General features: G+C 36.3%; 1 protein-coding gene across 3 annotated transcripts; it reads right to left on the reverse strand.

The window, feature by feature from the left end:
* Window positions 1–382: 382 nt before the first annotated feature.
* zgc:123258 (uncharacterized protein LOC641502 homolog) lies at window positions 383–13,887 on the reverse strand. 3 transcript variants are annotated; one of them, XM_037757790.1, is made up of 17 exons: window positions 13,682–13,887; window positions 10,327–10,437; window positions 9,684–9,866; window positions 9,167–9,256; window positions 8,893–9,026; window positions 8,133–8,287; window positions 7,941–8,037; window positions 7,691–7,792; window positions 6,985–7,066; window positions 6,659–6,733; window positions 6,240–6,296; window positions 5,604–5,657; window positions 4,758–4,857; window positions 3,987–4,067; window positions 2,819–2,979; window positions 1,477–1,510; window positions 383–848 (listed from the first exon to the last, which is right to left on the reverse strand). In XM_037757790.1, exons 1-17 carry the CDS (start codon window positions 13,769–13,771, stop codon window positions 808–810), a joined length of 1,647 nt encoding a protein of 548 aa, XP_037613718.1. In that variant the 5' UTR covers window positions 13,772–13,887; the 3' UTR covers window positions 383–807. The 3 variants fall into 3 exon arrangements, with proteins under 3 accessions (XP_037613718.1, XP_037613740.1, XP_037613729.1); XM_037757812.1 differs by lacking the exon at window positions 5,604–5,657; XM_037757801.1 differs by lacking the exon at window positions 1,477–1,510 and having other exon boundaries at window positions 13,682–13,886.
* Window positions 13,888–21,838: the final 7,951 nt, after the last annotated feature.

Consider the following 21,838-nt stretch of genomic DNA (forward strand, 5'->3'; position numbering starts at 1 on the left):
TTATAAACCTTACCCCTGAGTCTGAGACACAAATACTGATCTGACACCCTTCATTTAAGTGCTTCATTCAATTCTTAACTCCTTCAGAGATGGCAGCTGTTATCTTCTTCACATCCTTTGTTGCAGAATTAATTTTAAGAGCTTATTGATTAATGCTTGGCACCGTCTGGCCTCTGGTTACCTCACAGAACATAAAAGCCCCCATAAGTCCTTTAATAAACTTGTCTTTCCTCTCAGTTCATACACTTAATAACAGCTGTATGGATTTATTTTTCCCCCCACACAGAACAATAGGTCACTGCTTCACTACAGATGTGCGGTTTATCTAAGATTTAATTCCCTGAATTGTGGAAGTCTCAACAACGAACAAAATACAAGAACATTAAATATAAGTTCACTTTAATGTAAGGCGATGAAAGAAATCACATCATACAAACAGATTACACAGAAACCCCAAAACAGTTATCAAAAATGTATCATATTGTGGCTACGAGTAATTTAAAACCCACTCCCCACCCCTGATGATTCACCCGTCAAGCTTAATATTATAAAGTGCTTTCTCATTTTGTTGTATGCAATCATCACCAAGGCAAACGCGTTAACAGTTTTCTGAACGTGAACCTAACAGACCTTTCAGGCACTAAACAAGCCAACACAATATTTATTAGTCTTCTAACCATTCACAGCAGTCAAATTAACCTAGACCAATCTGTTGATCAATTACATGTGTTCCCTTGCTTTGCAAATGTCATATTAAAATGTAAGAAAAACGCATCCAGCAGTCGGATCCATTCTCAACCCTGTAAGTCAGCATGTTTCTCCATCTACGCAGCGGTCATTTCTTCCTTCTAAAGAAAAGAGGAAAAGAAATGTTAATCATTTTAAATGTAATGTTTTCTTTCACCAAGAACAAATGACAGACAAAGATTTTAATTTGCAATGCGTGCTGCATATACAACAGCAAAAGAGTGGTACGTTACACAAAGCAAACAACAGAGATGACACATCCCGGACCCAATAACTGCAAGCCACAACATGCAGAGGACAACATAAACATGTTGGTAATTGCATGTATTAATTCCCGCTGGATGGATGAAGGATGGATGAGTGGAAAAAGAGAATGGTAAAAACAAACTGCAGAAATAAAGAGATGAAGTTAATGGTATTCCAGGGCCATGGCTATAACACAAGAAAGTTTGGCTGAGAAGCCCTTCAGACATATTAAGATAATTTCCAATCAACTAGAGACACCTAGTGGTCAGTTTATGCAAAGTTCTTTGTGTTTTACAAATGTATAACATCTGCTGTGTCTTTGAATATCACATTGACCCTGGAAATTAGGGGTTAAAATATCCAAAGAAAAAGAAAAGTGGACAAAAAGAAGCTGGTAAGAAAAGATAAGGCACTGCAGCAAGCAACACTATAAAATGGTGGGAGAGATGCATGGGGTGAGGTCTGGGTCGGAGGGAAGCACACCTGGCAGCAAAGGTTCCCTGGACGAGTCCAAGACCTGGTGAAAATGAAGCCAGGTCAGAATTGTATCTCTTTCCTGCTCTTTTTTTTTGTCTCCCACATACAAAGACGAGCACATTCAAACATCCATGCAACCTTCATCTAGGACCTCAGGGTTAGAAATGTTAGTGACGTCACGGTATTTCTGCTTGATTTTGGTTAATTTCCAACCAGCCTTTGATTGAGTTCATGCCAGTCGTAGATGTAAACTGGCAGACTTGAAACTCAACTGAGATAAAAAAAAAAAAAAAAAAATCTGGTGCAGTGTGCTCAAAATATGCAATTGCACCGACACACTACAGTAATGTGACTTTGACGAGTTCACGGTGATGGATCACAAGTGTTGGGGAAATTTAAAGTCACACCAAGTTTATTTTCATACGGTACAAGCAATAACTGTTACCAAAAGCTGACTGGAAGGTATGAAAGCCATCCAAAAACTTAAAAAAAGGTTTGGAAAACATACATTTGTAGTAAATAAGCTCAAAAAAAAAAAAAAAAAACTGCTGCTGAGGTCCTTAAAGCTGCAGAGAGCTGAGCTGAGCTCAGCTGATGAAGGTAGGTTAATGAAGGTTAGATTCCAAAAAGGTAATTAGTAATAAAAGTCATAAAATACACTTATATAATATAATAATAATATAATAATATAATCTAAACTTTTACAGATACAAATAGTCACAACTGAGTTCATTAATTTCAACATCAGGACAAGAAACCGTAAAGGAACAGGGAAAACTGCCTGGAATCATTTCCCTCGAGGCTGCCTTTCAATAAACGGGCTAACTTTCTCAGGTGATCTGGTGCGACCGGCTTCCTCTCAGTTTTACCTGCATGACAAGACAGTTGCTTGGCAAACTGGAAATGATGCAAGTTTCTGCATGTAGCTGCAATTGTAAGAGTGAAGGTTTTTACTGTTTTGTTTAAAACAATAGCAGACCAAGAAAAACTTGCTTTGCAGAAAGTCTGCAATAATGAAGCTGCAAACCCTCAGGGCTGAGCCTTGTTTGCATTATATTATATGACTATTATATTTACAATATCCTCCTAGTGACTAGCAGTGAGCATACGCCTTGACAGTAAGCCTTGCTGTGTACTTCGGTCTCTGGAAAAGTGCGGTGTTGACTTTGGTTTTGTGAACTGGCGGTGAAACACTTATGTCACAAGATACAATAGGAATGAAGTTCTTCAGAAATACACTGAAACCTGTTTCAATACAGGAAGAAGCACCAACAGGAAATACCACTACTCTGCCAAAACTGTAATAGAATCACTTTGAACTCTCTCTCTCTCTCTCCGCTCCTCTCACCTCATAGGTGGTTCCTGTCCAGAAATGCCTCATCTCTCCCCTGCACCAAGCCACCACGGCGGAGGTTATCAGGGTGAAGGGCACCAGGTAGAGCAGGGCGGGCTGGCCCATCCCCGACAGCAGCATCACGGCAAATGTCACTATCATTCCCAGCAGATAGGCTACGAGGAATGAGAGACGGACAAATAGAAACACAGAAGGAGAGAGACGATGTAATCCTGAAACTTGCACCGCATACAGATACAATCCGATCAGTAAACTGCTTTATATGGTAAAAAAAAAGTAAAGACCAGAGACACTTAGTGGTCAGCAAAAACAATGTCAGCGTTTCACTGAGCAGAAGTAGTAGCAAGACTTATATACACATATACCAAATATTGCACACTGATGAATAAGGAAATATTATGAAATACAGTATAATAATGTATAGAGTTCGGCTAGAAGAGTGTGTGCAGTGGCGCTGTACACTTATTCTTATAGAGAGACAAAATCCTGCCCCTTCTGGTGGACCACCATGGGACCTTATTTTGGAAAAAATATAAACGGTAGACAACGGCGAGAGACAAATATTTTTTTGATCTTGTTTGAATTGCACCATGAATCACACATATGATGTTTGTACATTTAAAAAATATTTTTTCAAATCAAGAAAGTCGCATTTTGTTGTAAAGCTATTGAAGTAGAAGACTGTGAAAATACGTAATTAGAAAGACTACACATCCAAAAGTCACAAAAGTGACGTCTCTCTCTCTCTCTCTCTCTCTGAAGCTACGATGCCTGTGTGTTTCGCACTGGGATGAACTCACACCAGCAACGGGTCTGATCGTTCTTTCTCTTCCTGGCTGATAAAAAAACCAGGAGTTGCTGGATAAAACACATCAGGTAAGATGTGTGATTCATGGTGTAATTCAAACAGGATCAAAAAAATATTTGTCTCTCTCTGTTGACTACCGTACATATTCATTCCGAAGTAAGGTCCCACGGTGGTCCACCGGAAGGGGAGGGACTTCACCTCTCTATAGCATTAATAATGCTGTAAAACCTGCACTTACAAGGACTGTAATCCAACAGTTAACTGGATAAGATGCATATTTAGCTTTGTACATATTTCAGTTATTTACAGTTAGAACTTATGAATAACAAAATGAATAGTAGAGCTGTGATGTACCTATGCAGCAGCAGACGAAGTAGATCTTCTTCCTGCTGTTGATCCAAACATCAAATCTGCTGCAGTAGGCCACCAAGAGACCTGTTGGACCAATGAGGATGCACAGCTTGAGTGATACAGCCATAAAAATAAAACTGATGTATATCTATAGATACAACACACTACAAATGCTTGCTGTTATTTAGTTAGTTATTTTATTTAGTATATCCTGTTTTGTTTTTTTAGCGATACCTCTTGTTGTTTGCACTGTCCCCCTTTGCAGCTGTAATCCTGCAAATTTCCCCGCTGTGGGACTAATAAAGGATTATCTTATTTTATTTATTCTTTCTTAGCTCAGAAACAGTACTGTCATTTGTATTTCTACTTTTTTAACATAGGTGGTTTTGGTACATTTAAAGCAAAAAGAAAGCACTAGCAAGTAACTTCAATTACACACACCTCATCATTCAACCTTAATTCTTCTTTATATGACACAAAATCATTTTTTTTTTGTATTTCTGCCCTTATTGGACAGCAATTTACTCTTTTGTTGTTATGTTTTGGCTTCAGTGGAATAAAGAAATAAATTAGGACGAATGTCATTAAGATACTGACAGTGTTATCAACACAGTTTGTTGTGTTTTTATAACTAAATAAATAAGCTTTGTTTGTACTGAACTGTATTTATGTTTTCCTTCTTTTTTCCTCTATGGGCCCTCTGGGTTTATATACTGACTGTCAACCAGCAGCCACTGTTGTGCTTAAACACTGACTGTGACACTTTAACCTCACCTGGAACGATGATATCTCCGTAACCCAGAATGGAGAACTGCATCCCACACAGGTTCTGAGCCCAAGCTGAGAACCGTGGGACACGCATCACCACTGGCAGCTGAGAAAATAAAACATTTTATATGTTTAAATGACATAAACAAACTGCTGTTTCCACAAATACTCACAAACATACTTTGTGAGATTTCACACAATAACCTGCTGAACACAACTCTGCTGTGAGTACACATGTGTGCGCTTCTAGGGAAAATTTCCCAGAGAAAAACTAAAAATCCAAGAACCAAAGCAATGGCTTAACATTACTTACTGAAACCTCTGGGTACCTCTAACTACGACGCAAAAACACTTACAATATTCATGCTAAAACAATGTGGACTTGAATTTATATAGCCCCCTTTCTAGTCTTCCGACCAATGTTTTACTCAAACAGAATATAAACACAGAAACTTTCTATAAAACAAAAAATGGAGCACCAAGAAAAATTGTGGGTAAACACAATTGGTGCAGTACATTATTATATATATTTTTAGTTGAAAGAATGTATTTTAATCACCACTAAAGTAAGGCATTTTGTATTACTTGCTTTTTTAATCTCTCCTGTTAACCAAATGTTAAGAATTTGGATGTATCTTGGTGGTCCATGTGTGTCTATATAGAATAATATACAGAACAAAAAAAAGGCACAATACTGAACTCTCCTCATCATATTCTTATCACATAGTTGGAGAACCTGTATAAAGGGGGATTCTGCTCTAAGACCAAACATCTACAACCCCAATCCTTTCCCACCCACCTCAGGGTGTAGCATTAAGAGAAAGAGTGGCTGGTTAACAAGTCAAGCCTTACTTTCTCAGAGGAAGCCTGGGGTTCAGCGGGGACCTCCACCATGTTACCTTGTGTCTACGACAGAGCCCACCCAACCCCAACGCACAGTTAGTCAATCAGTCTATCACGCCCCGTAGGGCATCAACAACAAGCAGTGCAGATCAGCCAGGATGTTAATAAAGCCAGTACAAAGTTGAAGGGGAATTCCACCAAGATTAGCCTTTTAGATTGTTGTCAAGGAATTTGGCGATACATCTCCTGCACTCCTGTGATGAAAAACTCCTGCACACTGCTCTGCTTGAACACAAATTACTCCTCCAATTTAGTTATTCACAGAACGATGCTTCAGTCTACCGATAAAGTAAACTATTTTGGGCTATAAGCACTCAAAAACCATCCTACAATAGTACAAGTATAAGTGCCTGAGTTGTTTTAAAGAAAATGGTGATGTTCCTCAAATATAAAGCATACATATCTTTCTGTCACAATTCTAGATATTAAAACTAATGTAAAATAAAAAATAGACTGTCCATTCATTTATTTCTCCAACCATTCAAAGTCTTTAACCTGGTGAAAACAGTGAAAAGAAGAGTGTGAAATTTGATATATTTTGGTGGAGTTCCCCTTGAAGGTAGGAAGCAATGCAGCGGGACTTACCTTCTCTCCTGATGCATCCGGGCCCAGGGCGACCTGCACCATAATGCTAACCCCATTCTGTTGACAGAGAAAGAGATGCCAAGCATTAGTTACTCGTCCGTTTTGTAAAACCACCATGCATCACGCTGAAACACCAGAGCTGCAAAAACATCTCCTATTCAATGATATTAGGTGTCTGTATGTTGTATGGTTCCCTTTGCAAAGCATCACTTCTTCACGCTTTTGTGCAACAGTGAAATATGATAACTGGATGCCAACACACTTTGGAACAACAAAGGGTTGAACAGAAAAGCAGGAAATAGTGAGGAATGGCAGAAAGAAATGTGAAATCATTAGCAGTTAAGTATATGAAAACCCCTACTGCTCCGGCCCCGAGAATAACAAGCAAAACAAATACATTTACTACATACAGTACATACCTTGGTGAAGAAAGGAGTGATGAAAACGAAGAAGACGTCATACACAAGCAGGAGGGTCAGCAGAACCACACAGATCTATGTCAATATGGGGAAAAAAATCAAAGATTAATTTCAGAACTGAGAGAAAAAATATATATTTTAACATTTCAACACAGCTTTATCAGGACTGCATTAATGACCAGTGATGCTAATTGTTCAGTAATGTATAGTATGTACAGTGTACAGTAAATTATGCCTAACAAATAAAAGAGCCGTAGATTAAGTAAAGATAGAATAATGAAAGAAGGGAGTGTGATTCTCAGAGAAGAGGTGCTGTTGAGAGGTACCTTGAAGTTGGACAGTGAAATGGTCTTCATGAAGTTGAGGCAGAAAGCAACACCAAGGAGGTCCTGCAAGATCCAGATCCATCTACAAGGACACAAAAAACTCTTTTTCCTTGTGCTTTAACCTCAGCATTTGCGTTTTTAACTTTACCAAGAACAGTCGAGCTCTACTTAAGGACACAGCGCTAGAAGCAAATGCATCAATTTACACCCCATTAGAAATAACACTGTGCTAAAGGAAATTCTGCTACAAAACATGACACAAAGCCTAGAGCAACATGAATGAATGAAAATGTATTTTGTAGCCACATTTTTGATCATTTACCAAGAGACTTTGGCTTCTACTGTTTTGGACTTTCACATTCATAAACTCAGACTAAGCTGTCTGAATATGATCATAAAAGTAACAAACAAGTCACATTAAGGATATTGTATTCAGTTATTGAATTCACAAGTATATGTCACCATGCCACCATTAAGACATAATGTGGAGAGGGGAAATTACTTTAACAAATAACACTGACTTGGGTGATGCATAGCTAAAAGCACTGCTGCTGCCATTTCTGTGTTTACCAGATCATTTTAACCATAACCAATAGGCATTTCCTGCTTCATCATCAAAACTCTCCCCTCAGCGGTTGTGGTGGCGCAGCCATGTCTGAGTGTGTTATGGTTGTGTGTTTTGTGTGCATGTGTCCCCTCACAGTACCTGTCTTCATTCCTGTAGACTCCCCAGATCACAGCAACGGTAACGCACACAGCAGCCAGTAGGAGAGACCTCACTGACATGTTGCAATTTCGGATAGAGAAGCTAGAAAAAGACACAGACAATCAAATAAACATAGAGTTTCAGCAGTTGAGGCTCGTCCGACAGGATGTGATTCAGAGACAGACATGTTAGACAAAGATCTGTTTCACATCCTCCTACTGTGACCACACAGAAAGAGTGATGCTCATACCTCCCAGTGCCACAACCAATCTTTTCCATCACTGCATCTAGACAGCTGAACAGTGCAGAGGCGGACGCCAGGCAGAATATAGCAATAATGACGTAAACTGGGGGGAAAAGAAACACAGATGACGTCAACAAAACTCAACAGATATTATTACTCCTTCAGAGTACACAGGAGTTTTTTTTTTTCTCCACTCACCAAGGATGTTGTAGAAGAAGTACATGAGGACCAGCATCCCACACATCATGGCGACAAAGAAGACCACTTTGAGAGGAGAGTAGAGGAAAAGCTCTCCGCTCTCTGCTTTGCCCTCTCCACCTCCTCCCCCTGCTACATCACCACTCAACCGGTCTCTGCCACAAACAGAAAAACATTTGGTTGTTTTTATGTATTTCAGCCCTGTTATTTATAAACTTGGTGGTTCTTGGGAAAGACTCATACAGGGTGGACCGTACAACTGAATTCAATATGATATGATAGCACTACAATAAATATGACCTTTGGGAAAGTATGTATTGCTTGTTGACAATGCCATCTACTGTATGTTCAACATTTCAGTAAATAATACAGTCGCATTGACTCTCTATTACATTGTCATTGCATACTATCCAGTTTTTCCCACACAGACTTCACTTGGGTGGGCCACCCAGGTATATTAACTGCTGCCCAAGTAAAATTGGCGATGCATTTTTTAATTTTTTTATCTGTCCGGGAGAACAACGCCATCTGCGCTTTTGGCTCGCCAATCACTGTGACTCGCAAGTCACCCAGATGCACTCTCATGTAACCCAATATGGCACCACTTGATTTAACGTGAATCGGTACTCGGTAGTACCAACGTAATTCGGTCGGTACCCTTAAAAGTACCGACTTTGGTACCCAACTCTAATGTGCTCCAGTTTGATTTAATTAAAATGAATAGATACTGCTCTGCATGTGAAGCTGCAATGTCTCTCACCTCTCACATGCCCCGCTCCAGAAGCCGCCCAAGCCGACCGTGACAATAGCTATCAGTAGCATGACAACAATACTTGGATCAACCTTTGAGTGAGGTGGAGCATAAAGCTGCGCCTGCATCCCATCACCAAACACCTGAGGACATATACAAAGATTAAATAGTTAATGAGAAACCTTGCATCCAGTTTGAACTTCTTCATCAAATCATACTTTATAAAAGGGGGTGGTAACGAGACCAAATTCAGAAGCAACAGAAAAAGTAAAGACTGTCTGACCTGCTGTGCGTCAAGGATGTCCCTGTACCTCATGAGAGCCAGAGGAATATGGATCTTTGCATACTCAGAGTCATTGGCTGACGGAGTGATCTGAAGAGCCTAGAAGTACAAAAGAGATGTTTATGAAAGCAGCTGGTTAGAATTTCTTATCTAGCCTTTGGTCAGTCATTTAATGTATGGTATACTGTCAAACAAGTATGTAAAATATGACACAGTAAGCCAATCATGATGACAAGAATCAAGAACATTTGTTTTACATTTACATTTTTACATTTATGGAAATCCCCACATCAACACCACTGGAATGTCACTTCCTTATTTCTGAATCACTTCTGCATCTTACATGTTACATCCGCACATTAGTATTTTTGATCACATACAAACTAAAAAAAAGACTATAGATCCTCCATGGGTGTTAGTTGATATTTTAAAAACTTGAAATCTTGAAGGAAATGTCAAACCACATCCCAATGTGATTAGTCCACTAACAAAGTAGAGATTGATGTAAAAGTCCTACCAATAATTGTTTGCTGGCAATAAGCAAAGCTGTAGCTCCGAGGCTCTGAGCAACCAGAGCTTTCTGGCTGAAATCACAGTCCCCCCTCATCACCACCAACGCTTTGCCCATTACCACATCTGGACTGACCCCAGTCGCGTTACACAGCACAGTGGAGGTCATATTCACCAGCGGATACTGAACCTGGAAAAGTGAAGACAATAAGTGATTTAACATGTCGGATAGGTGGACAGTTTCCTATGATTTTCCCATCATAACTTTAGGAAACATAGGAGAAATCACACAATTATGGGTGTTACAGTTAAAATAACAAAGTAATTTAAGGTCATCATCATTACTTCTTAACTGTACATACTGGTTATGACATTAATCAGAGTGGTAAACCATCACCAGCCACCAGGCTGTAAAAACAGGCTCTATAGAGACATTTTACATTTTTAAGTTCATCACAAGTTTGTCTAATCCGCTGGCCACTTTGGCAGGTAACAACTCATCGTCTACTTCTGTTCTGATGTCACAAATATTGAAGAAAATATAAAAAAAAATAGACAGGAAATAGAATAAATGGCTTAGGTAGTCAATAAAAGTCAATAACTCACAATAATAACTCACAATAGTGCCAAAGAAGGTTTGAAAAACTTACAGCAGCATCAAGGGTTTGTGACAGGGGGGTCCAGGAGTGATTGTGGACAAGGCAGTACTCCCTATATGTACTTCCATTTGAAATGTGCAAGATTGCCTCTTGGCAGTTTATCTGTTGGGCAAGAAATGTTATTCTTTTGAGTTCCACACAAATTAAAAATGTTGAAGAAAATAACTTAATCCAACCCAGCCTTGTAAGACAAAATTGACGAATCAAACTAACATACTAGTGGACAGAAAGCAGCAGATTAATTGCAGCTGGCCCTGACATACAGCTAATATATGCTGCATACCTTTATTCTCATAATATTACGACTTTTTTTTTCTAGTAAATTTATGACTTTAATCTCATAATATTACGACTTTTTTTCTCGTAAACCTATGACTTTATTCTCATAATATTACGACTTTGTTTCTCGTCAATTTATGACATTAATTCCCATAATATTACAACTTTTTTTCACGTAAACTTCTGAATTTATTCTCAAAATATTATTACTTTTTTTCGTAAAACGTATGACTTTATTCTCATAATATTAAGATTTTTTTCTCGTAAACTTTTGACTTTATTCTCATAATATTACAACTTCTTTCTCGTCAACTTCTGACTTTATTCTCATAATATTAAAACTTTATTCTCATAATATTACAATTTCTTTTCTTGTTAACGTCTGACTTTATTCTCATAATATTACGACTTTTTTTCTCATAAACTTCTGACTTTATTCTCATAATACAACTTTTTTCTCATAAACTAATGACTTTATTCTCATAATATTACAACTTTATTCTCATATTACAACTTCTTTTCTTGTAAACTTATGCCTTTTTCCTCATAATATTACAACTTCTTTTCTCGTAAATTTATGACTTTATTCTCATAATACGATTTTTTTCTTGTAAACTTATGACTTTATTCTCATATTAAAAAAAAATTCTCGAAACTTCTGACTTTATTCTCATAATATAATTTTTTTTCTCGTAAATCTATGACTTTATTCTCATAATATTACGACTTTTTTTCTTGTAAACTTCTGAATTTATTCTCATATTATTACTTATTTTTCTCGTAAACCTATGACTTTATTTTCATAATATTATGACTTTATTCTCATGATATAACGACTTTTTTCTTGTAAACTTATGACTTTATTCTCATATAACAACTTTTTTCTCTTAAACCTATGACTTTATTCTCATAATATTACGACTTTTTTCTCGAAATCTCAGATTTATTTATTTTTTCCTCTATGTGGCTCTAACACTTTGTCGTACAACCAAACACCATCAGTCTGAAAACAGTGACACACACACACACATATTATATAGGAGGAACTGTGCTGTAATCATAAAGTGCCTCAGTGATCATTACCTCTGTCCTTGTTCTTGAAATAAATATGTAATTACTTCCTTGTTGGTGGCGGTTTTTTTTCTTCTCGTAAACTTCTGACTTTATTCTCATAATATTACGATTTTGTTTCTCTTAAACTTCTGACGTTATTCTCATAATATTACAAGTTCTTTTCTCTTAAACTTCTGACTTTATTTTCATAATATTACAACTTCTTTTCTCTTAAACTTCTGACTTTATTTTCATAATATTACAACTTCTTTTCTCTTAAACTTCTGTCTTTATTCTCATAATATTACGACTTTTTTTGTAAACCTCTGACTTTATTCTCATAATACGACTTTTTTCTCGTAAACTTATGACTTTATTCTCATAATATTATGACTTTTTTCTCGTAAACCTATGACTTTATTCTCATGATATTATGATTTTTTTCTGGTAAACTTATGACTTTATTCTCATAATATAATGACTTTTTTCTTGTAAACCTATGACTTTATTCTCATGATATTCCGACTTTATTCTCATAATATTACAACTTTATTTCTTTTAAACTTCTGACTTTATTCTCATAATATTAAGACTTTTTTTCTCGTAAACCTCTGACTTTATTCTCATAATACGACTTTCTTTTCGTAAACTTATGAATTTATTCTCATAATGTTATGACTTTTTTTCTCGTAAACTTCAGACTTTATTCTCAAAATATTACGATTTTTTTTCTCGTAAACTTATGACTTTATTCTCATAATACGACTTTTTTTCTCGTAAACTTCTGAATTTATTCTTATATATATATTATTACTTTTTTCCCCCGTAAACTTCTGACTTTATTCTCATAATATTACAACTTTATTTTCTTTTAAACTTCTGACTTTATTCTCATAATATTACAACTTTATTTTCTTTTAAACCTGACTTTATTCTCATAATATTACAACTTTATTTTCTTTTAAACCTGACTTTATTCTCATAATATTACGACTTTATTCTCATAATATTACAACTTTATTTTCTTTTAAACCTCTGACTTTATTCTCATAATATTACGACTTTATTCTCATAATATTACAACTTCATTTCTTTTAAACTTCTGACTTTATTCTCATAATATTACGACTTTTTTTCTCGTAAACCTCTGACTTTATTCTCATAATACGACTTTATTCTCATAATATTATGAATTTATTCTCATAATATAACGACTTTTTTCTCGTAAACCTCTGACTTTATTCTCATAATACGACTTTATTCTCATAATATTATGAATTTATTCTCATAATATTACGACTTTTTTCTCGTAAACCTCTGACTTTATTCTCATAATACGACTTTATTCTCATGATATTATGAATTTATTCTCATAATATAACGACTTTTTTCTCGTAAACCTCTGACTTTATTCTCATAATACGACTTTATTCTCATAATATTATGAATTTATTCTCATAATATAACGACTTTTTTCTCGTAAACCTATGACTTTATTCTCATCATATAACGACACACACACACACTAAACAGGAACTGTGCTGTGATCATGAAGAGCCTCAGTGATCATTAAATCTGTCCTCGTTCTTGAAATAAATATATAATCACTTCCTTGTTGGTGACGTCAGAGAAGACGTCGTGGAAATCCCCTCTCCACCAAAACCTCAAGTTATACTCGTGTATAAACTAGCTAAACTACATTTTAACAGTAATTCACCTTCAGTATAGTAACCTATTACCTGTATTAACCTGTATTAAGGTCTTCACCATCATGTAACATTAACACACACTAGCTGAGGCTAACTGTTGTAGCTAACGTTAACTACCTCATCAACTGCATCATTAGTCTCCTTGTTCTCATGGCAACGCGGTACTAACACTACACATACTACAGAGTGTTCTCTTCACTCTAACGACCTCATCTAGACCGTTAACGGTCGTAACTGACGTGTTGTCGACGGTTAGTCAGGAATCAGGCCCGTCAGTTGACTGTCTGTTATATTCATCAACTCACCTGCGATGACATGAAGATAACCGACAACAAGGTGATCCTGACAGCTCTCTCCATCGTTTCTCTACAGAGTCCGCTGGCGTCCACATTCATTGACTTCTTATCTGACCCCGGAGACAGTTTTATATTCGCTCAGTCACTTCAGCGTCTTCATCGCTGTCCTCAGCTAGCTGCTGCTCCAGGTACTTCCTGTTTCTGCTCGTCAGTGACACGTGATCACATGACGCGCTGACCCCGCTGTTTTCTGTTTCACCCTCACTGCGGCAATTCATTACAATAATAAAGAAGTTAAAGAAGCAAATACAAATACAAATAATAGTAGTAATAATAACAATAATAATAATAATAATAATAATAATAATAATAATAATGATAAATAACAACAATAATAACAATAACAATATAATAATAATAATAACAGATAATAAATAACAATCATAACGACAATCATAATATAATTAATAACAATAATAACAATAACAATAATAACAATAATACATAATAATAAATCAAAATAATAATAACAACAATAATAACAATAATAATAATCAATAATAATAACAATAATAATAATAATAATAAATGATAAATAGAAATAACAACAATAATAATAATAATAACAATAATAAAAATAATAAATTAATAATAACAATAATAATAATGATAAATAAAAACAATAATAACAATAACAATATAATAATAATAATAATAGATAATAAATAACAATCATAACGACAATCATAATATAATTAATAACAATAATAACAATAATAACAATAATAATTAACAATAATAATAACAATAATAATAATAATAATAATAATAAATGATAAATAGAAATAACAACAATAATAATAATAATAATGATAACAATAATAAAAATACTAATACTAATAAATAAATAATAAATAACAATAATAATAAATAGCATTAATAACAATAATAACAATAATAACAATAATAATAATAATAATAATAATAATAATAATAATAAATAATCCATTACAAGTAGTCATACATGTAAAATGTAAAAGGACGTTCAATATTTTTAGCAGAATATACTTAAAGTATCATAAATACATTAGGACTGTCAATCGATTAAAATATTTATTCGCAATTAATCGCAAATCAATCACACATTTTTTAACTGTTCAAAATGTACCTTAAAGGGACTGTTTGTAACTTCTTACACGTATAAATCAATCCGGGTCGGTGTCCCATGCGCGCTCGCGTGGACGTTTGTGCAGAAATAAATGCTGCAGCTCCTCCAGACCAACAGAGGTTTCCCGTGTCTTGTGAAGTGACGGGACTCCGCAGCGAGAAACGTTATCGTCCCAGACCAAAACTCCGGTGTCTCCCCTGTTCCTTCTGACCGCGAGGGAGGCTGAAGCAGGAAAAGCCAACACTAAGATCAGCAGTAATTCATGGAGAGACCTTCATCTGGTCAGCTAACATTACTGCCAAGCAGGTGAAATATAGAGTGATATTGTGGTTTTAGCTGACGTGTATCGCCTAACTGTTTTGAGCGATGCTCGTTCATGTCTATGTAGAGCGAGCACAAGCGCGAGCCCGATGCTGGCTTTCGTTGACTTAACGGCCACAGGTGTCGCTGTTAACAAGCATTTCTGATTCTTACAAACAGTCCCTTTAATACTCTGATCAACATGGGAGTGGGCAAATATGCTTTCTTTATGCAAAATGTATGTATATATTTATTACTGGAAATCAATTAACAACAATGACAAATATTATCCAGAAACCCTCACAGGTACTGCATTTAGTATAAAAATATGCTCAAATCATAACATGGCAAACTCAAAACACATTTTCATTCACATATCTTGAGGTCAGAGGTCAAGGGACCCTTTTGAAAATGGCCATGCCAGTGTTTCCTCGCCAAACTTTTGCGTACGTTTGGAGCGTTGTTTAACCTCCTTCACGACAAGCTAGTTTGACATGGTTGGTACCAATGGATTCCTTAGGTTGTCTAGTTTCATATGATGCCAGTACTCTTCTTCACTCTAGCTTTGAAACTGAGCACTCTGCAACTTCCGAAAGATCTTATAGCGGTCGGGCCGTCAGATTTCTAAGAGGTTAATTAAAAATCGCAAGTTGAGTTAATGTGTTAAAGAAATTAGTGCCGTTAAAACAAATTTGCGGGATTTTGCAAGATTTTACAGACCGGAGGAAAACAACCAGTCAGAGTTGATCTGAGGTCCGCTGTCCATCTGCTGTCTATGAGAGCCGGCTGTCAATCACTTGCGAACTCCAACCAAACGGTCAAACTAGCCCGCGCTGATCAAATATGAATCAATATTATGTTACTTTAATGCCAATTTCTCACCTCAAATGTTTTCAGAATCATCTTGTAGTGTACTGGTTAGCTGTAAAATCATAAAGTTTGTGACGCGACAGCCATTGTGAAATCTGTAGGAGGAACACCAAGTTCCGGTCACATGACCGGAGCACAACCAATAGGATGGATTTTCTAAAGCCTGAAAACAGAGCCATGAGGAGGTGCAGAAGTCTAGTTTTCTCTCATAACACTTGAATTACAATATGCTGAAAGGTTATTATGGAATTTTTCCCCAATGATGCCAAAAATATACTGCCTACTGCAGGTTTAACGCATTACACATGCCCTGGAACCAGTAGCCGTTGGTGAGACGAGGTACTCCCTCAAACTACATAATAAACTTCTGTCCATACCATCACCAGCTAACAACAAACAGCTAACAACACACTGGCATTCACTGTGAATCATTGACATAATTTCTCTGATCGTACACGTTATTTTTCTCTAATACATTGCTAATGTTCATTTATTTTTTAGCATGTTATTATATGACTCACTTCATGACCTACTCTATGTTGTTTTTCACACTGTACACTTTTCACTGCTTATGATCTCTCACTGTATAGTCCATATTTTGCTTTTTGTCCCTTTAGCTTTGCTTGACTGACCTTATTGATGTATGATTCATGCAAATCCCCCATTCAGTTTAACATGGGTGAAGATGCGGTCATGTTTTTATTCATTCAGTGTACTCCTCAGCACCAATTAGCTAATAGCCAGCCTGCTCACTCGTCCAAGATGTAATCAGACGCTGAACCTGATATTTCAAATTAAGAAGAGACCATTTTATTATTATGGTGGAGTTTAATGGGAAGTAGTGGGCATGTTACCACAGTAACATTTTTACTTACTATAATAATATTATCTGTGTCTTTTTTCCCCACATCTTTATATAAATTAGTGAACAATATCTCTATTGGATTCATGTGATCTCAACAACCGCCACTGCTTGGCTGAGAAGCTAAAACTAACCATATGGTGATAATTTTTTAAGCGTACATGGAGACTTCCTGGCTCGCCCCTGAAGCTCCACAGCACCAAGACTTGAGATAAACACAACAGCTGCTTCGCCTTGTGTGACCCTGACCTGAGCAACGGGCTGCTGCTGCTGCTGCTGCTGCTGCTGCTGCTGCTATGGCTCGGGGTCTTCGCTTTAAATGTGACACTTTCAGATCTGCCGTCTCACTAAAGCTGTCAAGGCTCACTCAAGGCAACTGCTGCTTTAGATGATGACAGTCGTGTTGCTTTCAATGCATTTTGAGTGTGCAATATTTCTGATTGAAGTAGTCACAACATGAATATCTACTGACATATGAATACATATTTCTCTGGAATATATATTCTGATGTAAATCGACAGTGCATTTCATGTCTATTTGTATGCAAATCTGTGTTTTTACAAATGATGGTGCTCATTTTCAGAACAGGAATTCATATACAGTACAAGTATAGACATCAGAACCACATAAGCACGCCCATCCGCCGCTTGCACACATTACACACACAAACACACACACACACACACACACACACACACACACATGTGGTGCAGATTGATTTACGCTGATTCCCTCTGGGTGCAGTTTTAGAGTGTCTAAAAATTAATTCTACAGAGGAAGAAATTACTTTACATTACAATGATGAACACACCATTCATTCACTGTGCCTTGCCTGATTATTCACCTAATGAACAGGTGGGACAAACTGAAGACAGCTAGCTGTTACAGAGAAATGCTACTGGAATCATTTAAATTCCTTTAATTTACTCGTTACGCTTGTGAAACTGTGGTAACGTAAGCTGCTCCTAATATTGCTCTTGAATTTTCAGTGTGTCCCATTGAGAAAATAATAGTAGTACAAGCAGTGCACCCATGACGGTTGAATGACGAAGCTCCCGTGCCTCTCACAGGGAGCATTATGTCCCTGCTCGCCAACAATCGATGCCTGCCAGAGCTTTCTCCCTTTTGTCAAACTCTCAGCTGAGCGAAAAGAGAATAAATGTTCCTTTTAGGCTAATGGTCAAATCTTTCTCTGCAGTGTGCTTTCTACATGATAAGAGAGGGCAGGCATTTCAAGCTGAGGGGACTGTGATGAAGGCTTTAGCTCCAGTTGGAGAAATGACATGCTGCTCCAGTTAAAAAGTGTGTATAAAATTGTGGCTAGTAGCTTGTTGGGAATATAGTTATGTGGGTTTATACAGTAGTGTTCACGTATAGCAACAATAGTATTAAGGTAGGCTAATATGATTACATCTCAATATACATACATTCTCTTGACAAATGGCCATTTAACATCAATATATTGAATGCATATTTGCTTCTTTTTTTTCTCTATCTAACTTTAATTAACAAATAGTTCAATGGCTCTCCTTTCCCTTTTGACTTGAGAGTATTGAGTTTTGTTGTGTGACACTGACTTCCCTTCAAGGGCTTGCGATGAATGAAGCCGGAAGACTAGGGTGACAAATAACAGCATGTTTTGGGTCAGCATGTTCCCTTCCTTCCTTCCTGGCTGTGAGTTGAACATCACGTAATTATCTTTTCTAAATTGGAACCAGGTAAATTAATCCTTCTCAATAAATTCAAACAAATCCATGTACGCAACATGCGTACAGGGACATCACAGGAAAGGGAACATGTACTGAGTTTCCTGTCTCTTGTAGGAAGATTATACATCTGAAAATGTCAGTGTATCTTGAATGTTGTTTATTCATCTATAAATCTGACCTGTGTATATTTAGCTGTTATTAACCACCAGGGTAACACTTCATTTTACAGGTCTGCAAATTTCATGGTAATTAAGTGATAATTAGCAAGTAACCTATTTGAAATTTCTTTGGAATTACTGCCAAATTACCCCAATATTTACCTCCAAAATGATCAAAAATTACTTTATTATAAACATTTTTTAATAATGATATGCTAAAATAGCATATCATTGTTAAAATAGTGCCCTTAGGCTTGAGAAGCGGCTATGCTCTGCTCTTCATCGGAGGTGGAGAACCAAAACTAATAGAAGACACTTCTGATCAGGCACAAATCTCACCATTATGTGACTTATTGTCTACGCAAATGTAACCTGGTAGCTAATGTAATGATTCAGGGAGTTTTCTAAGAAATTTCAAAGAAGTTATTTGCTAATTATTATCTGTTTATTAGCAGACATGGAAATAATGCATATCGATTAACTTTGTATTCTTTTCCTGGAAATTTATTAAATACATTACCAGCTATTTTTTACTGCTTATTGGGAAATAACGAAATATATTTATTAAATAATGTTTATAATAGATATAAAAAAAACAAGTCCCAAGTCAAGACAGCCGAACAAAGTAATTTTTGATAAATTTTGAGGTAAATATTGGGGTAAATTGGCAGTAATTTCAAATAGGTTACTTGCTAATTATCACCTAATTACCATGTAATTAGCGGACCTGTAAAAAAAAGTGTTACCACCAACAGTCAGAAAGATTCAATATGATGCCAGTTGGAAATATAGGCAGCAAAGTATCTCAGATCCTGAATACAAAATAAAACTCTATAGACGGGACACAGTTCACTCAAAGGGCTTCACTCCTAAGGCGCTGTGCTTCATCACAGTACTTGAACCATCCACCACAGTTACTCTCAACCAAAGCACTTTAATTATGTTGAGAGCTTCCTCTCAACCTACATCTCCAGGCAAAGTCCATCTTTCACTGTGCAGATACAACTCTGCAGGTCATTAAGAGGATGTTGCCTCTCCCTTGAGAAAATGTCACAAGATTATATTTTTTAGTTTTCTGATCATAACGTAGATTTGTACAAGAGTGACAGACATTAGCGTGTTAAAAAATTACTAGTCCTACTTTCACAAGGCAGCTTCACATAAGGGTACATGTCATTAAATAGATATAAAGGTGTACAAATGACAATACATGCATAGAAATGAAACATAAATTCTGTAAAATGTACAAGAAAACAGGAAATAAAAGGGACAAATATTGAGATAATAGAACTAATAAGCCAACAAAAGCCAAGATCAAATCCACAATCATACATCCTTAAGAATTATAGCAGTCAAAAGTGGCTGAAAATTAAGTTCAGCTTGTGACTCATGCTAACATTTATAACCACAACCTTTAAATCTCAGGACAAACACTGAGCACTAAATGTGAAAAATGCAATAACTCAGGCAATATTAAGGTTGAGAAACATGACTGGGTTGAGCAAACAGTATAATCATCTTGTACATAGTTATTATTCATATTGTATAACAGTGGCTCCAAACTTGGGGGTTGTGAGATAAATCTTAAAGGGTCATGAGATGATAAATAGAGTAGGAAGACAGAAAACATACATTTATGCAACATAAAGATAGGTTTCTTTTCCTAATCTCCTATCCTAATTTCTTAAGTGCTTACAACATCACATGTAAATCATGATGTCAATCAGTGATAACAACGATGACATTTGTTTGCACAGATAAATGTGGATCATTGTCCCGGACAGTGAAATCAGGGAGAGTGTGTCTGTCTCAGACACCACTGATTGCGATTTGACAACATTTTGTAACAGACGTATGATATATAATTGCTCCATTTCAGCGCTTTCAAAAGAACAGTGATAGGTCCTTGAGGGGCACTAGCTAAAATACAATATTACTGATTGGACCGAGTGTTGGCTTCATCTGACTCTGAATGTTTACTTAATACTTCAATAACATGAATATAAATAAAGAGGAATGTGCTGCATCAATGCAGACATAATACGCAAAAATGTGGCCCCAGGGAAAATAACCATATATATATACACAGTATAATATATAATAATATAATTGCGAATTAATCACACATTTTTTTATCTGTTCAAAATGTATCTTAAAGGAAGATTTGTCAAGTATTTAATACTCAAATATGCTTGCTTTCTACAAATGTGTGTATATATTTATTATTGGAAATCAATTAACAACACAAAACAATGACAAATATTGTCCAGAAACCCTCACAGGTACTGCATTCAGCATTAAAAATATGCTCAAATCATAACATGGCAAACTGCAGCCCAACAGACAACAACAGCTTTCAGTGTGTCAGTGAGCTGACTTGACTATGACTTGCCCCAAACTGCATGTGATTATCATAAAGTGGGCATGTCTGTAAAGGGGAGACTCGTGAGTACCCATAGAACCAATTTTCATTCACATATCTTGAGGTCAGAGGTCAAGGGACCCCTTTTGAAATGACCATAACATTTTTTCCTCGCCAAAATTTAGCGTAAGTTTGGAGTGTTATTTAACCTCACGTCATGACAAGCTAGTATGACGGTATATCTTATATTTAGGATGCAATTTGAATAAAAGCTTGTCATGCTTTTATGTGCAAAGAGACAGAAAATGTTTCGTCAAACACTAAAATTAGTTTTCTGGTATTTTCTTTACATGTGTGGTGGTTTACTTGCAGCTGAAATCAAATTGACATACGCTTGAAAGGAACGAAATTCAACCGGACGTTAATTTTAAAGAATTCATCAAACCATAATGGGAGGGAGGAGGCAGCTAATTTATCACCCTCGCTAAGCCATAAATGTGCCCTCACTTTATTTCAATGTCTCACACAGCACTGTGGAAGCACCATGTAATCGATCTTTGACTGTGTAATTATGGCCTGATGGTGGCCCTCACTCTTTCCCTTTTGTATTTCTACAGTTTTCAAACTGCAATATACGTAAGGAAGAGGGATGTGCTGCCTTCCGTGCTTTGACCTGTGAGACATTACCATGGAAACAGAGACCAGTTAGATATAATACTCTGACATATTTATTAAAT

This window comes from Sebastes umbrosus, chromosome 2, assembly GCF_015220745.1.
Source record: "Sebastes umbrosus isolate fSebUmb1 chromosome 2, fSebUmb1.pri, whole genome shotgun sequence".
Taxonomy (NCBI): Eukaryota; Metazoa; Chordata; class Actinopteri; order Perciformes; family Sebastidae; genus Sebastes; species Sebastes umbrosus.

Coding starts and splice junctions, on each gene's coding strand:
- zgc:123258 (XM_037757790.1), bottom strand. CDS start 13,771: ATGAATGTGGACGCCAGCGGACTCTGTAGAGAAACGATGGAGAGAGCT. Junction 8,038..8,132: donor CTTCTTCTACAACATCCTTG/GTGAGTGGAGAA, acceptor TTTTCCCCCCAG/TTTACGTCATTATTGCTATA. Junction 7,067..7,690: donor GTCTACAGGAATGAAGACAG/GTACTGTGAGGG, acceptor GTGTCCTTGTAG/ATGGATCTGGATCTTGCAGG.